The sequence below is a fragment of the Dermacentor andersoni genome, chromosome 4, assembly GCF_023375885.2.
Source record: "Dermacentor andersoni chromosome 4, qqDerAnde1_hic_scaffold, whole genome shotgun sequence".
Taxonomy (NCBI): Eukaryota; Metazoa; Arthropoda; class Arachnida; order Ixodida; family Ixodidae; genus Dermacentor; species Dermacentor andersoni.
In genome coordinates this window covers 119,368,877-119,390,816 of record NC_092817.1, presented here as the reverse complement: position 1 = coordinate 119,390,816, position 21,940 = coordinate 119,368,877, and the positions used below count along the sequence as shown (strand labels likewise).

Below are 21,940 nucleotides of genomic sequence, written 5' to 3'. Positions count from 1 at the left end.
CCCAAGGCCACGAGGCACAGTGACGTAACTATCGGGGCTGGTGCTCTCTCCCAATCTCCCTGCGCCTCCTCCCCACCTCTCCTTGTGTAGCTTCCGTCAAGCTAGCAGAGACGAAACGAGAAAGCCGTGCATCAGTGCGCTAGCGCTACTTATGAAAGAGAAAGCCGCTCGGCGGTGAACCACGCTCGTATTTGAATGATTAAAAAAAATATAAGGGTTGGCAATTCGTGAGGCAACGTTCTACAATATTGAAGTCATTGTATGTTTATTTAGTAAGGTGTCTCATGGCACCTTTGGCTCTCCTGTACTGCGAATGGCAGGGGTAAATTAATCTTGAGGTAGAAAAGGGAAGAGCCTAATGACCAGCGCGCAAGCCTGCACACGAGCGTACTGACGTCACATCGCGGTATAATCTACGAAGGCTGGGTTTGCCGATGATTTGAATCAGTGGCAAGGGGAGAAATTGTCTACCACTGCGACGCGAGAAGTCGCCGTGCGCAGACGGATATAGTCGTTGCCGCCGGTCTTGTCTGGTCCGCCGCCGGTGAGTTGGTAGAAGTGCCGTCGCGGATACGTACACTACGTGACTCTGAGTGAACGAAATGCCGTTATGCGAGCATGTGGCCTTTGGTACCTATTGCGATCTGCGTTGTTTAGGAGTAGCTTCATTACTCATCAGATAGAAGTTGAACATTTGTGTGTCACTGCACCAGTCGCATTTCCTTGTTCTCACTGAGGTTCGTAGACCTTACAGCCGCGTAGCATGTAACCACGAACAAAGACTCGGATATCTGTTTTATTTTATGACGCTGCGCAAGCAGCAGTCTGTGCTCACAACTGTGCGTGCACGCAGCAGTAAACAGGCGCTCAGTGAACATTGCGTCCTCGTATCACCTCAAAAGCCGTGAAATTTGCTGGCTGAATAGAGCAAATAGTGCGTTTCTACGATATCAGCAGCATTTAATCCGAAGAGCCGTGCAGTAAGGGGAATTTCACTGTCTCCGAGCAGACGTACCATCGTTTTTTAATAAAGCATCCACATAAATATTCGGAAGTTTCGTCAAGGTTTTTCACGCAACTTTCGGCTGTAAGGACCGGTGTTAATCAGTTACGTAGGATGTACCACTTGTAACATGAGTGTGTTAGCCACTTGGTTTAACTTAAAGAGCCAGTGACAGCAATGTTTTGCTTATGAATTTTATGCTTTGATGAGTTTATCTGTGCTTAATAATTACAGAAAGAAACCTGCAGAGTTTGTATAAATCGAGTTGTGCGTGTTACGCGTTTTTGTGCGCAAACAGCACGATGACCAACGAAGTGGTGCAAGGTGGAACAACGTGTTGGTGAAAATCGACTTGTGTGTGTTTGTGTGTGTGTGTATGTGTGCGTGCGTGCGTGCGTGCGTGCGTGCGTGTGTATGTGTGCGTGCATGCGTGCGTGCGTGTGCGTGCGTGCGTGCGTGTGTGTGTGTGTGCGTGTGCGTGCGTGCGTGCGTGCGTGTGTGTGTGTGTGCGTGTGCGTGTGCATGTGCGTGCGTGCGTGTGCGTGTGTGTGTGTGCGTGTGTGTGTGTGTGTGTGTGTGTGTGTGTGTGTGTGTGTGTGTGTGTGTGTGTGTGTGTGTGTGTGTGTGTGTGTGTGTGTGTGTGTGTGTGACACCTTTTCTGCCCAAACAGCATGAGGACGACCACGTTGACCACGTTACTGCGGCCGAGCGAACCGGTTGTTGGGTTCTACATATGTACTGAACGGCGCGCTGGAGATAGGTGGTGACGTTAAGATTCTCTTCAATGACGTGGGGCAGCATGGCGTCGAGAGTCATCGTTGGGTTTCTGCCGTAAACCAGCTTGAACGGGGTGATCTGTGTATTTTCTTGCACCGCCATGTTGTAAACGAAGGTTGCGTACGGCAGGACGGCATCCCAGGTCTTGTGTTCGACGTTGACGTAAATATCTAGCATGTCAGCGAGGGTCTCATTCAGGCGCTCCGTAAGACCATTCGTCTGTGGGTGGTAGGCAGTTGTCCTCCGGTGCCTTGTCTGAGTGTACTGCAGAATGGCTTGGGTGAGCTCCGCTGCAAAGGCCCTTCCTCTGTCCGTGAAGAGGACATATGGCGCGCCATGTCGCAGCAGGATGTTCTCGACGAAGCATTTCGCCACTTTGGCTGCGCTGCCTTTCGGCAGAGCTTTCGTTTCAGCGAAGCAGGTGAGGTAGTCCGTCAGCACTACGATCCACTTATTTCCGGTTGTTGACGTCGGGAAGAGTCCCAACAAATCCATCCCGATCTGCTGAAATGGTCGTAAAGGAGGCTCGATTGGCTGTAGTAATCCCGCTGGCCTTGTTGGTGGTGTCTTGAGTCGCTAACAGCCTCGACATGTCTTGACGTAACGGGCAACGTCGGTGATCAGGCGTGGCCAGTAATAACTTTCCTGTATCCTCGATAGCGTCCGGGAGAATCCGAGGTGCCCAGCGGTTGGATCATCATGCAGGGCTTGCTGTAGTTCTGGACGAAGCGCCGAGGGAAAAACAAGAAGGTAGTTGGCGCGTACTGGTAGAGAAGTTCTTCTTTACTAGTAGGTTGTTTTGAAGCGAGATCTCTGATCTCACTCAGATTGTTTTCAATCGCTTCAATCTTAGTTATTTATTCGTTCTCAGCTTGAACAGTTGTAGTTCTATTGGCATCTTTCAGATACACTAATGCTTCAGCTTAGGAGAACTGGTCCAAACGTCTAGAAAAAATGCAATTAAGGTGCCTCTAGTTGCTGTAAATTTAGGCTTTACAGAAACCATTTATCTGAAGCACCCCACTTATTCTGTTTTTGCCAGCACCATGATAGACTTACGAAAGAGCACGAGTGTCATGCGGAGCAGTTTTCAAGAGGTAATGAACCTATTCCACATAATTCAGAAATAAGAAGCCTAGCTGCTCTTCACAAGGTGTCTATGCTCTGGACCGTAATAATGAGAAGTCCATTCCTAACATATTGTGATAAAGGGAGCTGCTTTCAAGGCTGTGTTATATTTCCACATTCCTAACACTGTATTTTCACAGCACAATTGCGCCCCACAGCCATAAATGGGACTATGCGCTATTCAGTATCTGTGTTGAGTTTATTGTACAGATAAATAAGCGATGATGCCTCTCAAAGAGACAGGTGAGCATCCCGTTGTCGCTAATCAACCACTATACGGTGCAGACATACGCGCAGGTAGACATGTCCCAACGAGCAATAAAGAATAAGCAATTTTATTGAAGAGACAAACAGAATGCATGCATGCACCACAAACTTTCCTATAAGGCCAACTCACTGTCAATTAAAACTGTTAAAGTGACTTCCTGCGCCGTTTATTGATCGTGGATTTCTCTTCGAGATGGAAGTTCCTCGATATCTCACGCAAATGATGCATTGCAGCTGGGAGAAGGTATTCAGATGTTCATTCATCAGGACCACATGCTTTTTCTATTCAGTTGTCGTTGTTGAAAATGGTTTCATAACTTGCGAGGAGCCTTAGGCAAAATGCCGATTTTTTTCCTGGCACCCTTATTGTGCCTACTTTATGAGCGCAAACTATGGGCATGTAAACAAGGTAATCTTGCATTTACCATGCCTATGAAATTTAAATTTAAGTTGTTCATTTGCCATCCTGTACATTTACAGATGTCGGGACTTTTGAAAACTCTGTCCTTGAACAGCTTGACATGTCTGCTGTCCCTCGTTTCAGCAGGGAGGTGGTATCATACAGGCGTACATACATATACACACATGAGCAAACTTATACAGCAGTATGCAGATATGCATACGTGGGCGATCAAGTCTTACATGTAGAGGAGGTCGTTGCCGCGGAAGGTTCCTCGATCCCACGGCTGAGCCAGCACAACCGTCGGGGTCGTAGGCGATGATGTGGGCCGCCCCATGTCGGCTCCTGTTTCGTCCGTCATGTTGTCCACTCCGAGGTGACGACCACTGCGGAGCTCGCTTGTTGTTTCTCGTGGTTACCCCGTTCCTCCACCAATTTGTTACTTTGCATAAGTCCCATATAAAGATGTATTTACAATACTTACAAGCGAGACAACAATGCATAAATAAGATGGCTGTTGAGATCGATTCCATCTCTACACGTCAAATCATCGTGTTCTGACAGGTGCCACTCTTAGTTTCTCCGTAACAATATGATTCACCAACATATTTCTCACTCGCACTTTCCTCACAGCGTCAATGAAACATGCAAATGAACAAGCCCATAACACAACTACATATTACATTGAAACCGTATACATGAGTTTGAGTTTCTTGGATGGCGACGTAAAAAGATTAAGTTGGACCGAATTATAATAATTTATTATATTTTGCAATATGTAATTAAGACATTGTTTCTCATAGTTTGAACGTGGTGTTGGCACTAGCCGAACCTCAAAGTGTCTTGTAAAGAAATTTTGAGCTTTTCCTTGAAGTTGGTAAGGTTATGTTGGTTTCTAATATATCGATGGATTTCCAGTTCGTATACATGACTCGAGCGATATCTATAGAGATTGTGAGCTGGTATCAAACTAGAATTACTAAAGAAAGTGGTCGATGCTGTGTAGGAAGCGTTATATGCGTGGCGGAGATACTGCTTTTGCAACAGATGAATAGGTTCTAGATTGGTGGATTGGCAATATTTTAAATGCAATTCAAACAGTGAATTTTACAGCAAGAGTCTAATGCGTTTGGAAAAAATGTATCTTATACGGCCTACTACACTCGGTATTCTATTTATTTTGCTTATAACGTATTTAACATGTTTGTCCCATGACTTGTTTGCTAAAAAGATGACACCCAGACATTTAAAATTCCGGACTATTTCAATACTTTGTGAGTTTAATACAGTGTCTTCATGGGGATGTATGTGCTTGTTTTTCGGTCTGAATATAACAGCTTTCGTTTTGTTGGCGTTTATCTTCATTAGTCTTACATTGTTCCATAAGAACATGGATATCATTAGCGATGAAAAAAAGTACTCGTGTAGTCCGCAGGAATAATAAATATTGCTTGAGAGTTAGCATTGACGACATCATTCAGATAAATATGAAATAGTAGAGACTCTAGAACAGTTCCCTGAGGCACTCCACAATGGACATCTCTAGCCTTAGAAGTAAAGGTGTCTATATTCACAATTTTTGTTCTATTAGATAAGTTGGAGATGACACCACATAAGCCCTGTCCTATTCCATAATAGTTTGATTTCTCCAGTCAAATGTTATCATCAACTAAATCAAAGGTCTTAGAAAAGTCTACGAAAGTACCAACAACTATACCTTTGTTTTCAAACTCTGTTAATATATATTCTTTCTGCTCTACTAATGCTAATGGACTGATTTGTTCTTATGAAAGCCATATTGGTGTGGTAGTACCAGGTTGCATTCTTAAATAAACCTTGTAACGCTCGAATGCAAACTTTTTTCAAACACCTTTCAAAAGTTTGGTAAAATAGATACCGGCTTGTAATTTCTCAAATCATTACCATCTCCATTTTTATATAGACTGGTAACTTTTGCAGAAAGCATTTTTCCGAGAAAAATTGCCAATTCCAAACACGTTTTAAGAATATGGGTCAGTATTGGAGCAATAATTAGAACTACATGTTTAATTGGACGCACTTGAAAGCCGTAAATAAGTGCCGTTTTCGGGGTTTGTGCCTATATTGCCTTTTCAGCACCTAAAATTCTCTTTTTCTTTGTTTTCTCATGGCTCCATTTTGTTTATGCTGTTGATAGGGAAGCAAACAAAAACCACTTCTTCATCTGAACAGTAATCATGAAAGCATCGTGAGGAAACCTGCAAGGTGATGTGAAGTAATCAGGATATGGAAAATGAGTCATCCACCCGATCGTAGCAAAATGCTGCACAGGAAACACATGCGGGTTTCACGGAATATCTTAACAGACTTAACACATGCTTCAGACTGCCCCCATGATTCAGATGAGTCGAGCATAACATGTAAAAACAGGTTCTCACGTCGCATTCTATCATCTACTTCATGAAGTCGTGATTCCAGAGAGCCATGCCATGCAGAAACAATGCCTAAGACTTCATAAAGGCAGCTATGATTGACCTGAACTGACTGGAACAATCTCCCTGCCACCATTATTCTTATCTTGGACTCTGACAAATTGAAATCTGCTGTTTAGGATGCCTTTAGTGAAAAAATTGCATATGTATCTTTTTCTCTCCCATTCCTCTTTGTAATGCCATCTGATACTTTAAATTAATCTTATTTCATTCAATGGATTAGATTTCCCTTCAAAAATATCTAAATTTTTCGTAATGCCATCAATTTTTACGTCGTTCTTTTTGACCAATGTTTCATGACCATCTTTGTCATCTTTCCATCTGTTCTCCTCCTTCCTCACACTGCTGACCGATACATGGGTCCCATCCACGAGATATACAGTCACAGTGTGGTCAGCAGGCCTTCCTTTTCTATGCCGACCAATCTCTCTCTCTCTCTACACTTTTGCAATCAAGTCAGCGTATATAACGAGAACAAAGTTTTTTCAGTAAACGGACAAGCACTTGCATCTCTTGCAAAGGATCTCCAAGTAAATTTTCCAATTCCTGCATTCACATGGAACATGCACACATGTCGTAGTTATCACGTTTCTAAAACACACCGTTAGCAAGAGTAACAAAAAGCAGCTACACTTTCAGAGAGCACTTGTTGCTAACGGAGCATACCAACACCAATTATGGATGGTATCATTTATTTAACATGCAAGAAGCACTGTGCGCCAACCTCTCAAGCGTAAAGGGGCCATGCGTCAGCCATGATGCAGTAGAAGGCCGGTCACGTGTAAAAGTCATTTTTTTTTTGCTAATTTGGTAAAATATAGGTATAATTTTATTGCGAAACATAGAAAGTAGCCTTCATTGCAAAACCATGCAACTTCTGGCTGTGTTTTGCAAAGTACAAAAACATAAGAACAATGCTAAATTGAAATGGAAACAAGAAACATTGACACCGACCTTCCGCAATGCAGAAAAGAGGGACACTGAAATCGGTAATCCAAAGCTTGGATCCGACTTACGCATAGTCTATATGCTCAGTGTTGATGCCCTAACTTTAATTGGAACTGAAGCGTGGCCTCCACTACTCGCCTGTATCATCAAAGATCATTTCACATTGGCACATGGCCTTCATCCGCTACCTGAAAAGAAGACATCATCGCGTGAAGATGGCAAGCCTGAGATGCACTGGAGTTAAATTGGTCCGCCACCTTACATCCACTTGGCTCTGGCCAATGCTCGTAATTAGTGTAAATATACTAGTTAATTTCACTGTTTCCCAGAACACCTTTGGTGAATGGTAACAATAGCTCTCTAGCTTGAGAAATTCTGCAGATCACTGTTACTTTTTAAGCAAACAGCTTTCGTTGTCTCTTTCTCTAGTTTTCTTGTTTGCACAGGTATATTGTTACCTAGTACCTTCACCAAAGATGTTTTAAGACTTCTTCGCCGAAGTACAAATGCCATCGTCGTTCTTTGACTAGATGACGGAAACATGCGTACGATGACGGTTGTATACACAGTTACTGATCCCGTCACCATCATGTATTTCCCTAGTTAACGTACGTTGAATACCCTTGTAGAACCCAACAATCGGCTCACACGGCCGCACTAGAAAATAATCGTCCTCAACGTGGTCGTCGTCGTGGTGTCTGGGATCCAAAACGCGTCACACACACGTCGATATACACAAACCCGTTGATCCACTTTGTATCGCTTTGTTCGTCGTCGTGCTCGTTGCACTTAGAAACGTGTCACACAAACAGCTAGATTTACACGAACACGTTGTTCCACCTTGTATCACTTCGTTTGATCCCAAACAATGCCAGGCGTAGCTTGCGCCATGGGGGCAACGCGTTCGATGATTCTCTGGGCGCGGCGACTAGGGGGCTCAACGGAGCTAAGTAGTACATTCGCGCGACCTAGGCACACCTAGGACGGAAAGTACCTACATTCGCAATTCCCTTTGGTGACGCGCGGGTGCGCTGCGGTCAATTTACTGGACGGGCATGCGAATGTAAATGCGCCAGCGGGTGGGAAATTGACAGCGCTACAAGCAGCGATGAAGATGAAAACATGCACGCACCTTCCGCTGCAAAATGACGCGAGCAAATTCTACTACTTTTCCCTCGTGTCCATTCACTCTGACCGCTGTTAAAGACGAAATTGACCTATTCTTTTCGGGGCCCTGCGTGAGGAAACAAAGAAAATTATATGGCTGCTACGGTGTCCTCTCTGCTTCCATAAAGGCTGCTGTGCCCCCAACCGACGCCCCGTAATGGCGATGTGTTCAGAATACTGCTGCTGATTACAGGAGAGTGAAGACAGTGAACTCTGGGTACGTTTTAGCGTGCCATTTGTCATGCGACGTGTGCCCGTCCGGCTTCCGGCATTCAGCTATTCAAGACATATGGGATTGGCCTGTGAGCAAGCAAGTGATGCGTACACCCAGATCAGGTGGCCTTGCAGGTGTCCCTGCATCTAGGGGAGCCTTGCCAATAAAAGCAGTCACCACGAGCGACAGGCACTTCACAACGGCGCGACGTCGACTGACGACTCCAATCACAGCCGGCGATCGAGCCAGCAGGAGTCGCAAGACGCCGTAGCCGATGGCGCAGCTGACGGCCCCTGTGGCTGTTCCTTCGTTGCGAAAGAAAGTGTTACCTCGAGTACAGTGCACTAAAATGGTTGTGCTGTTAACAGCGGGTCCCTTCAATTATCCGTCCCTGACAGTCCTATAGGGCCCGACATGCTGCACACGCAAGGCTCATTGACTGGAAGCACCCCTCGGGCACTGTGCGACTGTCAGGAATGAATATTCGAAGCGATCCAATAGAGTCATGACCTCTAAGAATGTCACTGCGCTTTCAGATGCCACAATAGGGAAGGTGAAGCAGTAATTGACGCCGGTAAAGGCGCCTTATATACACTCTAAAAACAGTTTGTACCCTTTGGGGTGTATATTTGTTCCACAACAATAATCTTCATCTGCCTTGCTTGCGTTTCCTTCCTTGAAAACTCGGCGCTTGCTACTTTCCTGTCGAGAATGCTGCGTCAGACCGATAACGGGCATGCCATTCGTGACTGAGAAATACCGGGCTCGCAGCGTTAAAGAAAGTAAACGCGGGCAAGACAGATGACGATTATTGTTGTGGGACAAATATACACCCCAAAGGGTGCAACTGTTTTTAGAGTGTAGAAGCAAAAGAAGACTGCGCCCATTTCTAGATGCCTGTCCATGTCGTTTCTATTCTCGGTGTCCTCGCCGCTGCGCTGTAATTAGTCCAACACTATGATTTATTAAAATGTATCTGATTTCGGCCAGCGTGATAATGTGTATCTAGGGCCGATCTTTTAACAGTACCGCGCGAGCGTCGTCTGTCCGACCGGTTAGCGCCTTCTAACCGCACGAAGCGACGAGATTAGCAAGAGTAGCGCATGCGCACAAAGTTCTCTCGAAGCGCAAGCTTCGTCTGCTAAGCTCGTCCCAAAGGCATGACACTAATCCTGTCGTGACTAATTCAGTGAAGGCTTCCTTGCTTATCGGAGACCGCAAGTGCGCGTGGAACCGGACGCGTCTTTTTTAAACATACGCCGCTGTAGTCCACGTGCACCGTAATATAAAGAATAAAGCGCGCAAAAAAAAAAGAAAGTTGTAACAAGTTGCCTTGCAGATTTGCACGTTTTGTTCATTATTTTTCTGTGCATGCGCACTAGAGAAGCACACGCTCAAAGAAGAAGAAAAAGAAAGAAGGAATATCTCCAATAAGCCGGGAAGCTTGCGCCCGGCTAACGTGCCAGCAGCTGTGCCGTGCTGGTAGGAAGCGCATAGCATACAAGACTTGCGCTTCGAGTGAACGTGGTGCGTATGCGTTACTCTTGCTGATCTCATCGCTTCGTGCCGTTAGAAGGCGCTGGCAAGTTGGCCAGTCGGCGCTCGCGCGGGAGTGTTAAATAATCGGTCGACTTTATACGTGGTGTGCGTGCAGCAGTGCAGCTGCTAGAAAAAAAAAAGCGAACTGTTCATGCTGCCCATGGATTTCCATGAATTGTTCAAGTGGCACTGGAGTTATCTGAAGGCCTTACAAAAGTTTTGATGGTTTCCTGTCGATATCACGCGGCGTGGGAGGCTCTCAATGTATTGAGGAGTTGGTGGGTCATAACTCTAGCTGGCAGGAATTCAGTTAAGACTACCAAAAAAGTCAACTTACTCGAGGACTTTGTCATACTGTGAGCGTTATGGCCACAAGTATTCTACGGGCTAACACAATGCATGAATGGTCATACAAGAACAGAGAAAACTATTGTGGGCGCGTGTCCAGCAAATCCACTGACGTGTCTAAAATTTTCAAGTGAGTTGGCTGCAAGTGAACCAGCCAGTAATAAGTTTGAATTCACAAAGGACCTACTGGGACGACACATAAAGAAATGGGCCAACATTTTCAAGGTGAAATGAATGAAGCCTATTATTTGGGAATTACAGAGACGTCTTCAAAGGCCTTAACTCAATATGTGTCGTGTGCAGGTGGGAAGCGTAGCGAAAGAGGCCGCTGTTTCCTAAACAAAACCATTACCTGTGACAGGTTGCAACTGTTATTGCGATAAAGCAGCCAGCTGTGACCGAAACCAGCAAGCCATAAATGATGGATCTCCACGAAGCGGCAAGACTCGAGCTCGGCGAAACACCAGAAATCAAAGCGGAATCTCTTGGACGTTTGTGTGAACTGATAAGAGGTATGTCCCATGCAAACTGTGCGCTTAAATTGAGTTTAAGAATTTCTTGCTTGAGGTACGAGCGAGATTGCTTGAAACTGCTTGGGGCCATATTCAGAAAGCTTTTGGTTAGAAAGTACTCTTTGATATTGGCCGACCGCCAACGCTAATAATATGTCCAGCGTAAGGATTGGACAATATTTTCTCTTACAAACAATTCTATCGTAAGAGCTTTTTGCGAATACGAGACCTGCATCTGAATTCACAAAGGATGTCGCTCGTAGGAGATGATTGCCATTGGCAAGTCGCGTTCGCTAAAGCAAATGTAAAACATCAGGAATTGCTGCACTTTTCGCTTGAAAACAATTCTAGCGTAATAGCTATTTGTGAAAATAGGCGCTGTTTGTATCAAATGATTCATAAACCATGTGATTTCCAGTTTCCGGCTTAATAATAGGTTTTGTAAACGGTGAATTTTCAACAAAAAAGACAGGGTTTTTAAGATCTAAAGTTCTTGAATAATTGCATAAGTGATCTCTGAAGGAGTTACTTTCGCGAAGAGAATAATGGCTGCCTACGAGGCAGCGATTGACTGCCGGAGCGGCAGCTGCGGGCCTCCGGTCTCCGGACATTTTGCTTCTTCTATAAAAATGAAGGTTCAGAAACGCAAGAGGCTGCATATACAAAAAAAAAAGAAAACGCTGGTGACGTTTTACTTGAAAAATACCAAGATTTATTGCCCTTCTTACGTAAGGAATTGGCAGCCACGTAGCTTTATGAGTTTCGCACTATCTGGGCACCCAATTGCTACAAACTGTGAAAGAAACTGCGTAAGGTGCCTACTTCAACAGAATACCTATTGATGTAAAGGGCAAAGAAAGGTGTGCAAATTCTGTGACGGCAGTGCTCACTTATACAAGCGGTTCACTTGCTGTGGCAACGAAGCTATGGAAGCCAATCGCGCATAAGAGCGCTACTGAAAGAAACGTTCTCCATTCTCATCCGCCTTAGTTAGGCTGGAGGAGAGAAGAAAATCAAATTGTTTTGTACCACAGCTAAGTAAGAGAAACACCGACGAGTCGACTTTTTTTTCTTCTGGTCTTCCTCTTCCGTCTCTAGGTGAATGCGAAACCGTCGCACGTCGAAGCTCGGCTGACTCCCTCAGGAGCAGTTCCAGGAAACTGAGAGTGTGGTCAAATTTATGCGGAACATGCTTGGTGCAGTAGTGGATGTGCTGACGCTCCGCCCCCGTAGCTTTCCTTTCGTTGCGAGATAAAGTTGTACACGAGTAAAGTTTTTACACGTTGTGTCAGGAGCTTGGTCCACATCGCGGTACTCCTTCCGCCAGCCCTGTATCGCCCTTGCTTAAATCTCGACACCGCATTTATAGACGCTGCTGGGCATCTTGCTGCGTCCTCACCTCTCATTTGTCGAAGCAGTACAGTCTAGATGTAGTGACGGCAAAAATGCAAGAAGGTTGCCAGAAAGAGAATATAAAGGATGTATTTATTAAGCAAGGTTGAGTTCAAATCACTGTTCGTAGTGGGCAATGCGGTTGTCGACTGTCCGTCGGGTCAAACCAATAGGGCTCAAGCCGGTCCGGTATTTCTACATATGTCACCATATCCAGTGTAATCGCTGGTGCTCAGTTAGATTCTTGTTGAGCATATAGTCTGATCGGGAATGTCTCACTATATAGCCGAGTCTTGCGTCAAGCGACCACTTTATGCTATCGAGGTAATCTGCTGAAAACGTTCACCGGCAAAATGTGATGCTGTGTACGCGTGGCAATGTTTCCTGCTTAACATCGGCCCCAGGCTGCGAACACAACCAAACCGGAAAAGAAGCTAAGCGTAAAAGTAATATTATGGTACTAGTAAAAAATAATATGCTCTCGCGATAACAAATGAGCCAACTGGCGAGAACTGGGGCAATCTCCTTCGGCTTGAGCCTCCGATAAGTGCGGCTTGGCGTGGTACGACCTCACGCGAGCACTATAAGGCACTTGTTCTTCGGCTTAGCGTCCGGAAAGGACCAACGCAATTAAAGTACGCGTTCCCCACACGGGCAAAGGCACTGTACGTTAGCTCAAGCCCTAGTCACAAAGGTGTCGGCGGACAAGGAGAAGCGTGTACATACTCGGTGCATTCCCGGCGCACTCCGTTGCGCAGAGGTGAGTCTGTGGTACGCCCATGCATAGCGAAGCCAATTTGTGCAAGAACCTGCCGCTCATAGAGTTATTCTTTTAAAGCCAAACCATTTACGTCCCTACCGTCAGCTCTGTTTAAAGCATAGAATGTGCTTTCTGCCGTTATGTCTTGTCCTTTCAGAGACGCCATCACTGGACGTTCCCAACGATGAAAAACTCCTGGTCATGTTTCTTCGAGTCAAAAAATACAGAGTTGAAGAAGCCTTCAAGCTGTTTCAGAACTACGTCCGCGTCCGTCGAGACGTACCGGACTTTTTCAGAGACCTTACGCCAGCAAACGTACCACTCAGGAAAATTTGCCACGAGAACTATCTGGTGATGACCTCTGCGGACGGCGACGCACTTGGAAGAGGTGTTGCCCTCCTGAAGTTAGGTGTGTTCACGCTGCTGTGTTCAACATACTTTCAGAGAACGTCAACCTAAAGAAAGCTACAAGGATTCTAAGAATTGGCCAACCTAATGCGTAAGCATTGTTTGGCTCGTCTGTGACTTCGTTTTCACTTGCTTTTCCTAGCTTACGCTCGTCTACCCATGACGTTTCCGGTGACAAATAATGCTTAGGCTTTAGTAGGCAATTGTCAGATTTTCTCGTTGCATCCGGTTCTTTCAGTGCAATCGCAACAATTGAGCCGGAACGCCGGGAGCGAGCGCACCTCGACGTAGCACAGCGGTCGAAAGGGAACACCAGCTGCCGTAGTAGCGCGTGAGGTGTTGCGCGAGGGGAGAGTGCATCGCCGCCAGGTCATGTCACCCTCGCGGTCGCTCTCGCAAACCTTTGTTATGCCAACGCCTCCTAGATAACACAAGGCCGGTGCACTTCGATCCGTGACGTCATGCTACCTTGCCCGAGTGCCATAGTGTCTAATGGGGACGCTCCCGATCGAGCCGCGGTGGTTTTGGCGTCATCGTCTTGGTCACGCTGGGTTTGGCAACGGAAATTTCGGTCCAAGTAGCATGATGTCACAAATCGGAGTGCACCGGCCTTGTGTTATCTAGGAGGCGTTGGTTATGCGCGCCTTCCTTGTCCTCGCCAGCTTCGGCCTGCGTTCTGACTGCGCCTCGTTAAGGTCCAACGTAAACGTGCCAAGCGTCTCAACGCACTCGCTTGCCCGCGAGGTGTTTATGACGCGAAGGACGTTCCGCAGCGTTCAATTGGACATTGGGCCAACCCAAAATCTCAAGTTCGCCAACACCTTGGCCGACACCTAAATTTCAAGTTGTCCCCACCCCCACATAGTTTACACTGTGTTGCCCCCCCCCTATATAATTTCGCCCAAACCCAAATTTACGTTAGCCCAGCCCAGATTTCAACTTGGCCAATCCAAGTTTATTACGGGTTTCACACGGCCACTTTCGATCGCGATCAAGCCCGATCCGGACCGAAATATCCGACCCCGATTGGCTCCTTGTCGCAGCTTGCACGAAGAAACCGATCGCGAGCGAGAAATTCGATCCGGATCGGGTTTGATCGCGATCAAAGGAGCGCCGTGTGACGCCCGTATAAGTTTGCTCACCACCAAAGTTAAGGTGACCAACCCCAATTTTGTCTTTGTTTCATCCCCCAATCAAAACAAAATAATAATAATTTCCTGAGAAAATGAAAAATGCGTTTTGAAAGAATAATGAACGATTTGGGTGCTGTCTCGACATAATTTTTCTTTATGTGTGTATTTAAAGAAGTTTGCGTATTTGATACGTTTGGATAATATAAAGAGCTCAATGCACTTCATTGCTCTTACAGGTGCCTGGAATTCTACCATGTGTTCGTTCACTGATTTAATTAGAGGCGCGATGATTTTGGCCAGCAGCTGTTTTTACGAAGACATCTCACAAATTTATGGAGTAGCGTGCATTGTGGACTTGGAGGGACTTGGTTTTCATCATTTCAAGCAACTAACTCCATCGTTGCTGATTAAGCTGGCTCACATCACGCAGGTGAGAAAACGAGCTTGTTATTTGATGTTGACGATGATTCTTTAAAACATGGCACGTACCCCCGATGGGAGACGCGTCAAGGTTGTGGCGGCCATACCCACAAGTTCGCTGCATTAATGAACCATTTAGGGAACCTACTTTTACAGCGGAACTGTCTATGGCTAGGATCCCGGGATTTCTCCGTGGCGTAACGTCGACAGAAAGAAATGGTGGGCCTATCCCAGTGGCAGTTCAGGTTAGGTTAGGTTGGGTTAGGTTAGGTTAGGTTAGGTTAGCAATGGCTCATACCCTCTTAGCGCAGAGGCTACAAGCACTCAGCAAAGTTAAGCGAACAGTGCACGCAATCGTTTGAATCACGCATACAACATATAAAACAGCATACGTTTCAACAATGAACAAGCTCAAAACAACCATCCCAGCCAAAGATAAGATGATAAGGTGCTCCTGATGACAATTTGAAGCACCTAGCGCTTCCCGCATGCGTTTTCCGGTAAAGATTACTGTTGCACAAGCTGCCACGACTACGGCAGCTTGTGACGTGGGGAGCGAGGTGCCTAGTCTTTTGTGTATAAGGTAACCAGCCTAGCAACTGATTTAAATGTTGTTGCAGCACCGCTGTGGCCTGCGGTGTGCTGTCAAAGTTACCATTAGTCCCATTACTACCCTTGCTCTAAAATAGCGGGTTACTCTAAAGCCTTAAAGCACTGATTGCCCCCCTTGTCACTTGTAGTGGTGGGTTTCAACAGCTTCGCTGGAGATCCAGTTTAGCAGGGCCGGGATGGCGAGACAATTTTTCCTTTGTATGTTTCACATTGGTTGAGCTGAACGGTTACACAGCTGTTAGTGTGTAATCCAGCTATTCATAATATTTATCAACATGTGCGTTTTTCCACTAATTTTGTAATATACGCAAGTATTCACTAACTGATTGGTTTATATGCTGCTTAGTTGAGGTCAGTAATGTAGCGGCAGTACCCCTGCATCGTTGCGCGGAAGCAAAAATAAAAATAAGATTGTCGAGCTTATGTTTAGGCTTAGTTTTGTAGGTCTTAGCGAAATATTCTTGATGCGCTCTGTATTGTTTTTGATGACCTTCTGCAGCTAATAAAAACGTATCAGCTACGTCAGAAACATGTTATGTTGGTATTCAGGAAAATGCTGTAAAATGTTAACAAATTCCTTTTATATGAGCGAAAGCGTCTTCGTCAATCTCCCTGCGTAAGGCATATGCTGGCCTTATGTGAACAACAAGTCGGTCTCAAGGAGTTGCGCGTTTGCAAAAAAAAAAAAAGGAACAAATAGGTGAGAAAAAAAGTAAACGAAATCGTTCAATGGGCTTGGTTCGTCCCCGTAATAGTTCCTTGCGTTCTCCAGTATCAACAATTATGATTATTGATTGTTCAAATAAGTCAAGGTGGCCTGGGGTTGGTCATTTCAAAAGAAAGCAATGTTTCAGCGAAGCACTCTTGCGAAGCTGGTGACATTGCTTATCTCTCCCCCCCCCCCCCCTCCATCCCCTGCAGGCTTCACCTTAAACACGTTAACATGGATCTGTTGATTTTTGTTTGTCGGTATGGTAAATATCATGACGAATATTTTGCTCGATCTTATATATGCCCAAAACCCCGTGAGGGAAGATTTCGCGGTGTAGCTGTAGCTTTACTGAAAAACTAAAAAGGAAAAGCATCCGTCAGTTGTGATTACAACTCGCCGTAATACGAACGCCAACCACGTCCTCAGTTCCCAAAGGTTCACGCTACTTTTCATTTGCAGGACTGTGCACCGATACGATTGAAGGCTTTGTACATAATCAACTACCCATCTCCGTTCAAGGCCTTGTTTGAAGTCGTGAAACCTTTTATAAAGCACAAGCTATTAACAAGGGTATGACGCATTTTTTTGTCTTGAACATTGCAGCTTAAGGCTGCACAATTGCATAGCAGCTTCAGTTGTAGAGCGCTATACATGCAGCCTTCACCAAGCTTTTTCAGAATGCGGGAGCTCTAACGATTGTTCGTGACGACTGTCGGAGCCTACTGGATGCTTCTAGGCGTTTCTGAGCAATGGACTACAAGAATTTTGTGTCATCTTCGGTGGTGTTCCCCGTCATTCAGTACCTCGGATAGCGACTTGCGGGAGAACTTCGACAAGCCTAGCAGATTAGGGTCCACAAGCTTATGAAGACTTGTTCGCCTCCTTCTAGCTTCATCTTAGGGATTGCACGAGGTTACGATAAAGACGACGAATGTTCCCCGATAGACAAGGAAGGTTAGTAGGAAGCAAGCCAACTTTTCACGCCCACTAAAAATATGCGTTCAGATTCGTTCGCTTTGGCCTGTGTTACAAACCGTACTTTACCTTTAAGCTCACGCTCATCACTACCCAGATCGTGAACTGCTTAAGCGGCTCGCGCATCAGGTCTGCGCACGAGGTCTGTGACATTTCTTGTGAGTACAAGCCCTTATTCGGAATTCACAATGCATTTTCCTACCGATTTCACAAAGCTATTATTTCGTAAGGGCCTTTCGCCATTGGTCGATTGCCTTCGCTAATAATGTGCCCAGCGTAAGGATGGGCAGAAATTCCCTCTTTCAAACAATTCTAGCGCAACAGCTTTTTGTGCAAGCGGGCCTCCGTTCGAAACAAACTTTTCCGAGTTGTCGACCGCACTCACTAATTAAATGTTAACTGGCACTATTGGCTGAATGTTTTTTGTATGAACTTGACAGGCAGAAAAATTATTGGGCTGATTTCACAAAGTTTTTAATTCTCAAATGCTCTTTGCCATTGGTAGGCCCTGCCTTCACTAGTGAGGTGTCCAGCATCGTGGTTCGCTGGTATTTTTTCATTGCGATCAATTCTACCGCAAGAGCTTTTTGTGAATACAGCCCTTGGGCCTTTACTCAGAAGGGCACCTATTCAGAAAAAGTTGTTGGGGTAGAATTATTTTATAGCGCAGCTCCTAGGCGCCCGTTCATGCGTTTAGCGTCGGCGTGCCTCGTCCTCCCTGGGCGTAACCGAGCGAACGTGCACGGTGAAGGATGAAAGAGCTAACGCGGAGCGCAGCAGCGGATGAAAGTCGGCGACAGCGAAGAGAGTGCGAGGAGGAAAACGGACGAAGCCACCTTGAAGCGCAACCAGATGGCACTCACGTCCTCGCACCCTGGGTTCAGCGAGAGCAGGGGAAAAGTAAACATGTCCGCAATGGAGATTAGTGAGAGGCGATTGGAAGATTGGTGGAAGAAAAGCAGGGAAACGACCGAAAACGGAGACGTACAAAACATAGTTCTCAATAGGTGGTCAGACAATTTGGTTGTGGGGGTTCGTATTGGTTTTTATCTCTATATCTTTTTTTAACCTAGGTAGGACATTAAGCAGTATAATAGCAAGAGCTTGGTGGCGCAACCCACCGCCCCGTTCCAAAAGGGATGCTCATAACATCCTTCCATCCATCCATACATCCTGAAAGCTCGCCTTCGCGTATAGCGTTCGTCGCAAGCGTTTCCCGGTAAAAATCGTGGTTGCATAAGCTGCAGTTGCCGGGAAGCGGCAACTATGTGACCGGTCTATATATAACGCCGCGCATCGCGGCTCTGCCAGTCGGTACGTTGATCGGTGCGATGCTTCAATATATCGCGGATTGAAAACCCGTATAGAGCTTGGCTCAAATTTCGCATTAAGAAGTATCATAATCGTCGGTGAAATTTTTAGGCTAAAATTTCCGAAATCCCTATAAGGGACGCATTATTAGCTGAGGCCGCCTGCAAATGCCAAAGAGCACTTGCTAATGCAAATTGGTGAATTACGCAGAAGCATTTATTTTGTTCGTACGTGTTGTTTACGATTAGCTAGCCACCTTTGCTAATAACATATCCGACATCAGGATTAGCTACTGCATAGTCAAATAAATAATTCAAGGTTAAGTACTATTTTGCGATTACGGACCTCGATTATCTGCTACTTTGTATGAACAGCATTGGTGAATTCTTGTCTTTAACTACCTTTAAATCTACCTAAGCTGAATAAAATGATTGTATTCAATGTTTAAACGTATTGTCGAAAATGCTGTTCAGTACGTCGACAAATGGACTCCTGAAAATAGTGTTCGCAATAATTTAGCGCTGATCGCCCTAAGGTTGGAGAGTTTCACTCGCTTTGGTGCAAAATTCAAGCATGTTTGAGTTCGTAAGTACTCGTTACCATTGCTTGGCGGCCTTCACTGACAGTATGTTCAGCATTATGACTGTCTAGCATTTGCTCTTACTCAGAGTTATAGCCTAAGAACAGTTTTGAGAATACAGGCCGAAGTGTCTAATGTCTTTAGTGAAGCAATGTGTATGTTCCGTGAACAATAAATGCATAACTGCTGTATATTCAATATAAAGCCATACCTGGATTGCAGAAATCCTTGTTTTTTTATGCGCAATTATTTCATTTGTGTTCCAGTTTCAGTTGGTAATATCACAAATAAAGGGAGTTTTATTCGGGTGGTCAAAGCGGGGCCGAATCCCGATGCTTTTTGCTTGTGAGAGCTGTTTCTCTTCTCTAATAACATGTTGGCTGACGCTAGTATCTTGTACTTAATCGTGTCAGCCGTAAAAACCGCTTCGTAAGTACGGCCTAGTTTCTGTACGAGCACATCCAGCAAGTATTGAGCGACAAGAAGGGGTGAACATAAGTTGATGAACCTCTCCGGATTTCGAAGGCCTCCGTCATCGGCGTTTTCTTTGCTGCGCTAATCAGGTGATGCTTTGCAGATTCACTTCGTTGGGGAAGACGTCTCTAAGCTTTGGGAGATCTGTCCCCGTGAAATGGTACCAGCAGAATTTGGTGGCACGCGAGAGGATTTCGACTACGACCGCCAAGAGGAGTCCGTACGCCGACTGACTGATTTGTTCGAAGACTTGTGTCGTTTTGACTGCCCAGCGCAGTGAGCAATATGTTAAGTCTAGAAGTTAGTTTCCCATCGAGGAGAAGCAGCGTTTATAATTCTTTTGGTGCATCATGATGACTATGCTGTGTCAATGCAAAACGAGTCAGCTCCAATAATGTCAATGCGCATACAGCGAGCCCTTTGTGGAACGCCTTCAACTATGGAGTCTTTACCTCCGCGTTGCCATTAAAGAGGAAATAACGTCTCACCGGTCACGCTTTGTTTCAAATACACTATTTTTCTCTGATATCTCGTGTCGTCCCTCTCTTATATAGCGTCATCAACATACATGCCAGAAGGATGAGTTCGCAGAAGAGTGCCACCACATTATTTTCTATCACTTGCCTACTGCACAGGGCATAAGGGTACCAGTCAGGCTTCCGGCTACATGCCAAGGAGCCAATGCTGCAGCCATATACTGTATTGTTCTGTTTGTAATGTGTGTTTTCCCCCGGGAATTTTCGTCGGTGCGTCTTATACAACGGTGCGTCATATATGCATAAAACTAAGCGTGCTGGCGCGAACACTATAGGCGTATTTTTATCACGAGTACAAAAGAATGTGCGCGGCAACATTATATAAAAGTATTTGAATCTTATTTTAACCGTAGTTTAAACTAGTAACCAAGGTTTAAACAGTTCGCGAAGTTCTCATAGGAGTTAACATGCCTATAAAGTGGCGCCGTCTGTCAACCATCGCCATCGTGTGTCGTGGGGACAACCTTCGCCAAAAAAATTTAAAAATACAGGAGGGCTCCACATCACACCCGGAAATGAAAGTGACGCTAGACGTTATACGGCTTGGCGCGAATCTTTGAATTTCTTAGGTCCATCAATTCGACAGCTACGCAAGCAATTATTTTTCGTCTCTGTGCTTGCACATGGCCTCAGCTGATATGCTATAGCGTATCATTAAACCGTAGGAGTGTCCCTATCTTACGGTGAACATAGTAAAGCTGTTAAGTGTGAAAGCTGCAAAGACTCTGTTAAAAGGTTTCGCAAATGTCCTATATTGAGATTCTGTGCTGGTCATAGTACTTTTCTTCCATGTAAACATATATGTTTTGTTTAGTCGTTTATATTGAGTTCTTAATTCTATCGAATAAAAGTGAACTTCTGTTTGAAACGTCTCTGGTACAGTCGATCATCTCCATAGTATTCGATCATGTTGTTGAAGAACCTACAAAAGCAATTGCAGTCTATACACTGACGGCATTTGCTCCTGTACGTTCCTTAAGAATGTCTCCCAGCTAGTGTCCCAACGTGTTCCAAGTAATGTTCCAGCAATAACAGGCACCGAGTATTCCACCGGGCTCTTTCTCTCCATTCACCTGCTTTCTCCTTCGTTGTTTTCCTAGGTGCTCCTTTCCCTGTATTCTTTCCCTAAATGTTCAAGCCAAACATTCGCAACGTGTGGCTGTCAAGTCGAGAACCAATCGTTAGGAGAAGAACCCTTTCAGCTATAGAAACAATACGCGTCCAAATGGCGCGCTTTCGATGTGGTCACAACTTGTAGCGGTATATCGTTGGTGTGCATTTTTCGATTCCGATTGCAGCGAGTAAAGATATGATCAGCAAATTTCCAAGAGTGAAAAGGTATGCTGTGACCGAAGTTACACACCACTGTGATATTAGTGAGGTAAAAGCAATAGGCAGTTTTAGAAAAGAATTTGCAACCAAACGTAAGCCATTACCTACGTAAAGAAATAAGGTTATCCTCACTGCGCATGTTCAGTACCTTATTCGGTTTAAGTGGTTTACGTGCGCTATAACAACAAACGTTATTTGGCGAGTTTAACGTTCTTAATGTTTACGCACGCTAAGAAACCGTGCTGTCGAACATAACGCACCCATGACTCTCGCTTTAGCGTGAATTCTCGTAATGGCTACGCTCTCATTCTCGTTTCTCGCCAGTAGCTATTGAAATCAGCTAAGCTCACTTGAAACGTAAGTTATAAGTACCTAAGGCGTCCAGTTTCTGAAATCGTTCAGCGATTCGGGCGTCCGTAAGCCTATTGAGACGCGTCCGCATATTAACAACAGGATGGTTGCTAATGGGTTGGTTGTCTTCGCTTGGGTACGTTTGGCACGAGGCACCAGGCGGCACTCTG

General features: G+C 45.3%; 1 protein-coding gene across 3 annotated transcripts; it reads left to right on the top strand.

Annotated features, from left to right (window-relative positions):
- Positions 1-438: 438 nt before the first annotated feature.
- LOC126537533 (alpha-tocopherol transfer protein-like) lies at positions 439-20,077 on the top strand. Of its 3 annotated transcripts, none has more exons than XR_011893904.1 (6): positions 439-544; positions 10,624-10,774; positions 13,084-13,425; positions 14,704-14,897; positions 16,671-16,781; positions 19,655-20,077. XR_011893904.1 is itself a non-coding variant. In XM_050184621.2 (6 exons), the coding sequence occupies exons 2-6, from the start codon at positions 10,681-10,683 to the stop codon at positions 19,829-19,831; spliced, it is 828 nt and encodes a 275-aa protein (XP_050040578.1). In that variant the 5' UTR covers positions 441-544; positions 10,624-10,680; the 3' UTR covers positions 19,832-20,077. The 3 variants fall into 3 exon arrangements, 2 of the variants coding, with proteins under 2 accessions (XP_050040578.1, XP_054930315.1); XM_050184621.2 differs by having other exon boundaries at positions 441-544; positions 13,084-13,335; XM_055074340.1 differs by lacking the exon at positions 16,671-16,781 and having other exon boundaries at positions 441-544; positions 13,084-13,335.
- Positions 20,078-21,940: the final 1,863 nt, after the last annotated feature.

Coding starts and splice junctions, on each gene's coding strand:
- LOC126537533 (XM_050184621.2), top strand. CDS start 10,681: ATGATGGATCTCCACGAAGCGGCAAGACTCGAGCTCGGCGAAACACCA. Junction 10,775..13,083: donor TTTGTGTGAACTGATAAGAG/GTATGTCCCATG, acceptor TTGTCCTTTCAG/AGACGCCATCACTGGACGTT. Junction 16,782..19,654: donor AGCACAAGCTATTAACAAGG/GTATGACGCATT, acceptor GATGCTTTGCAG/ATTCACTTCGTTGGGGAAGA.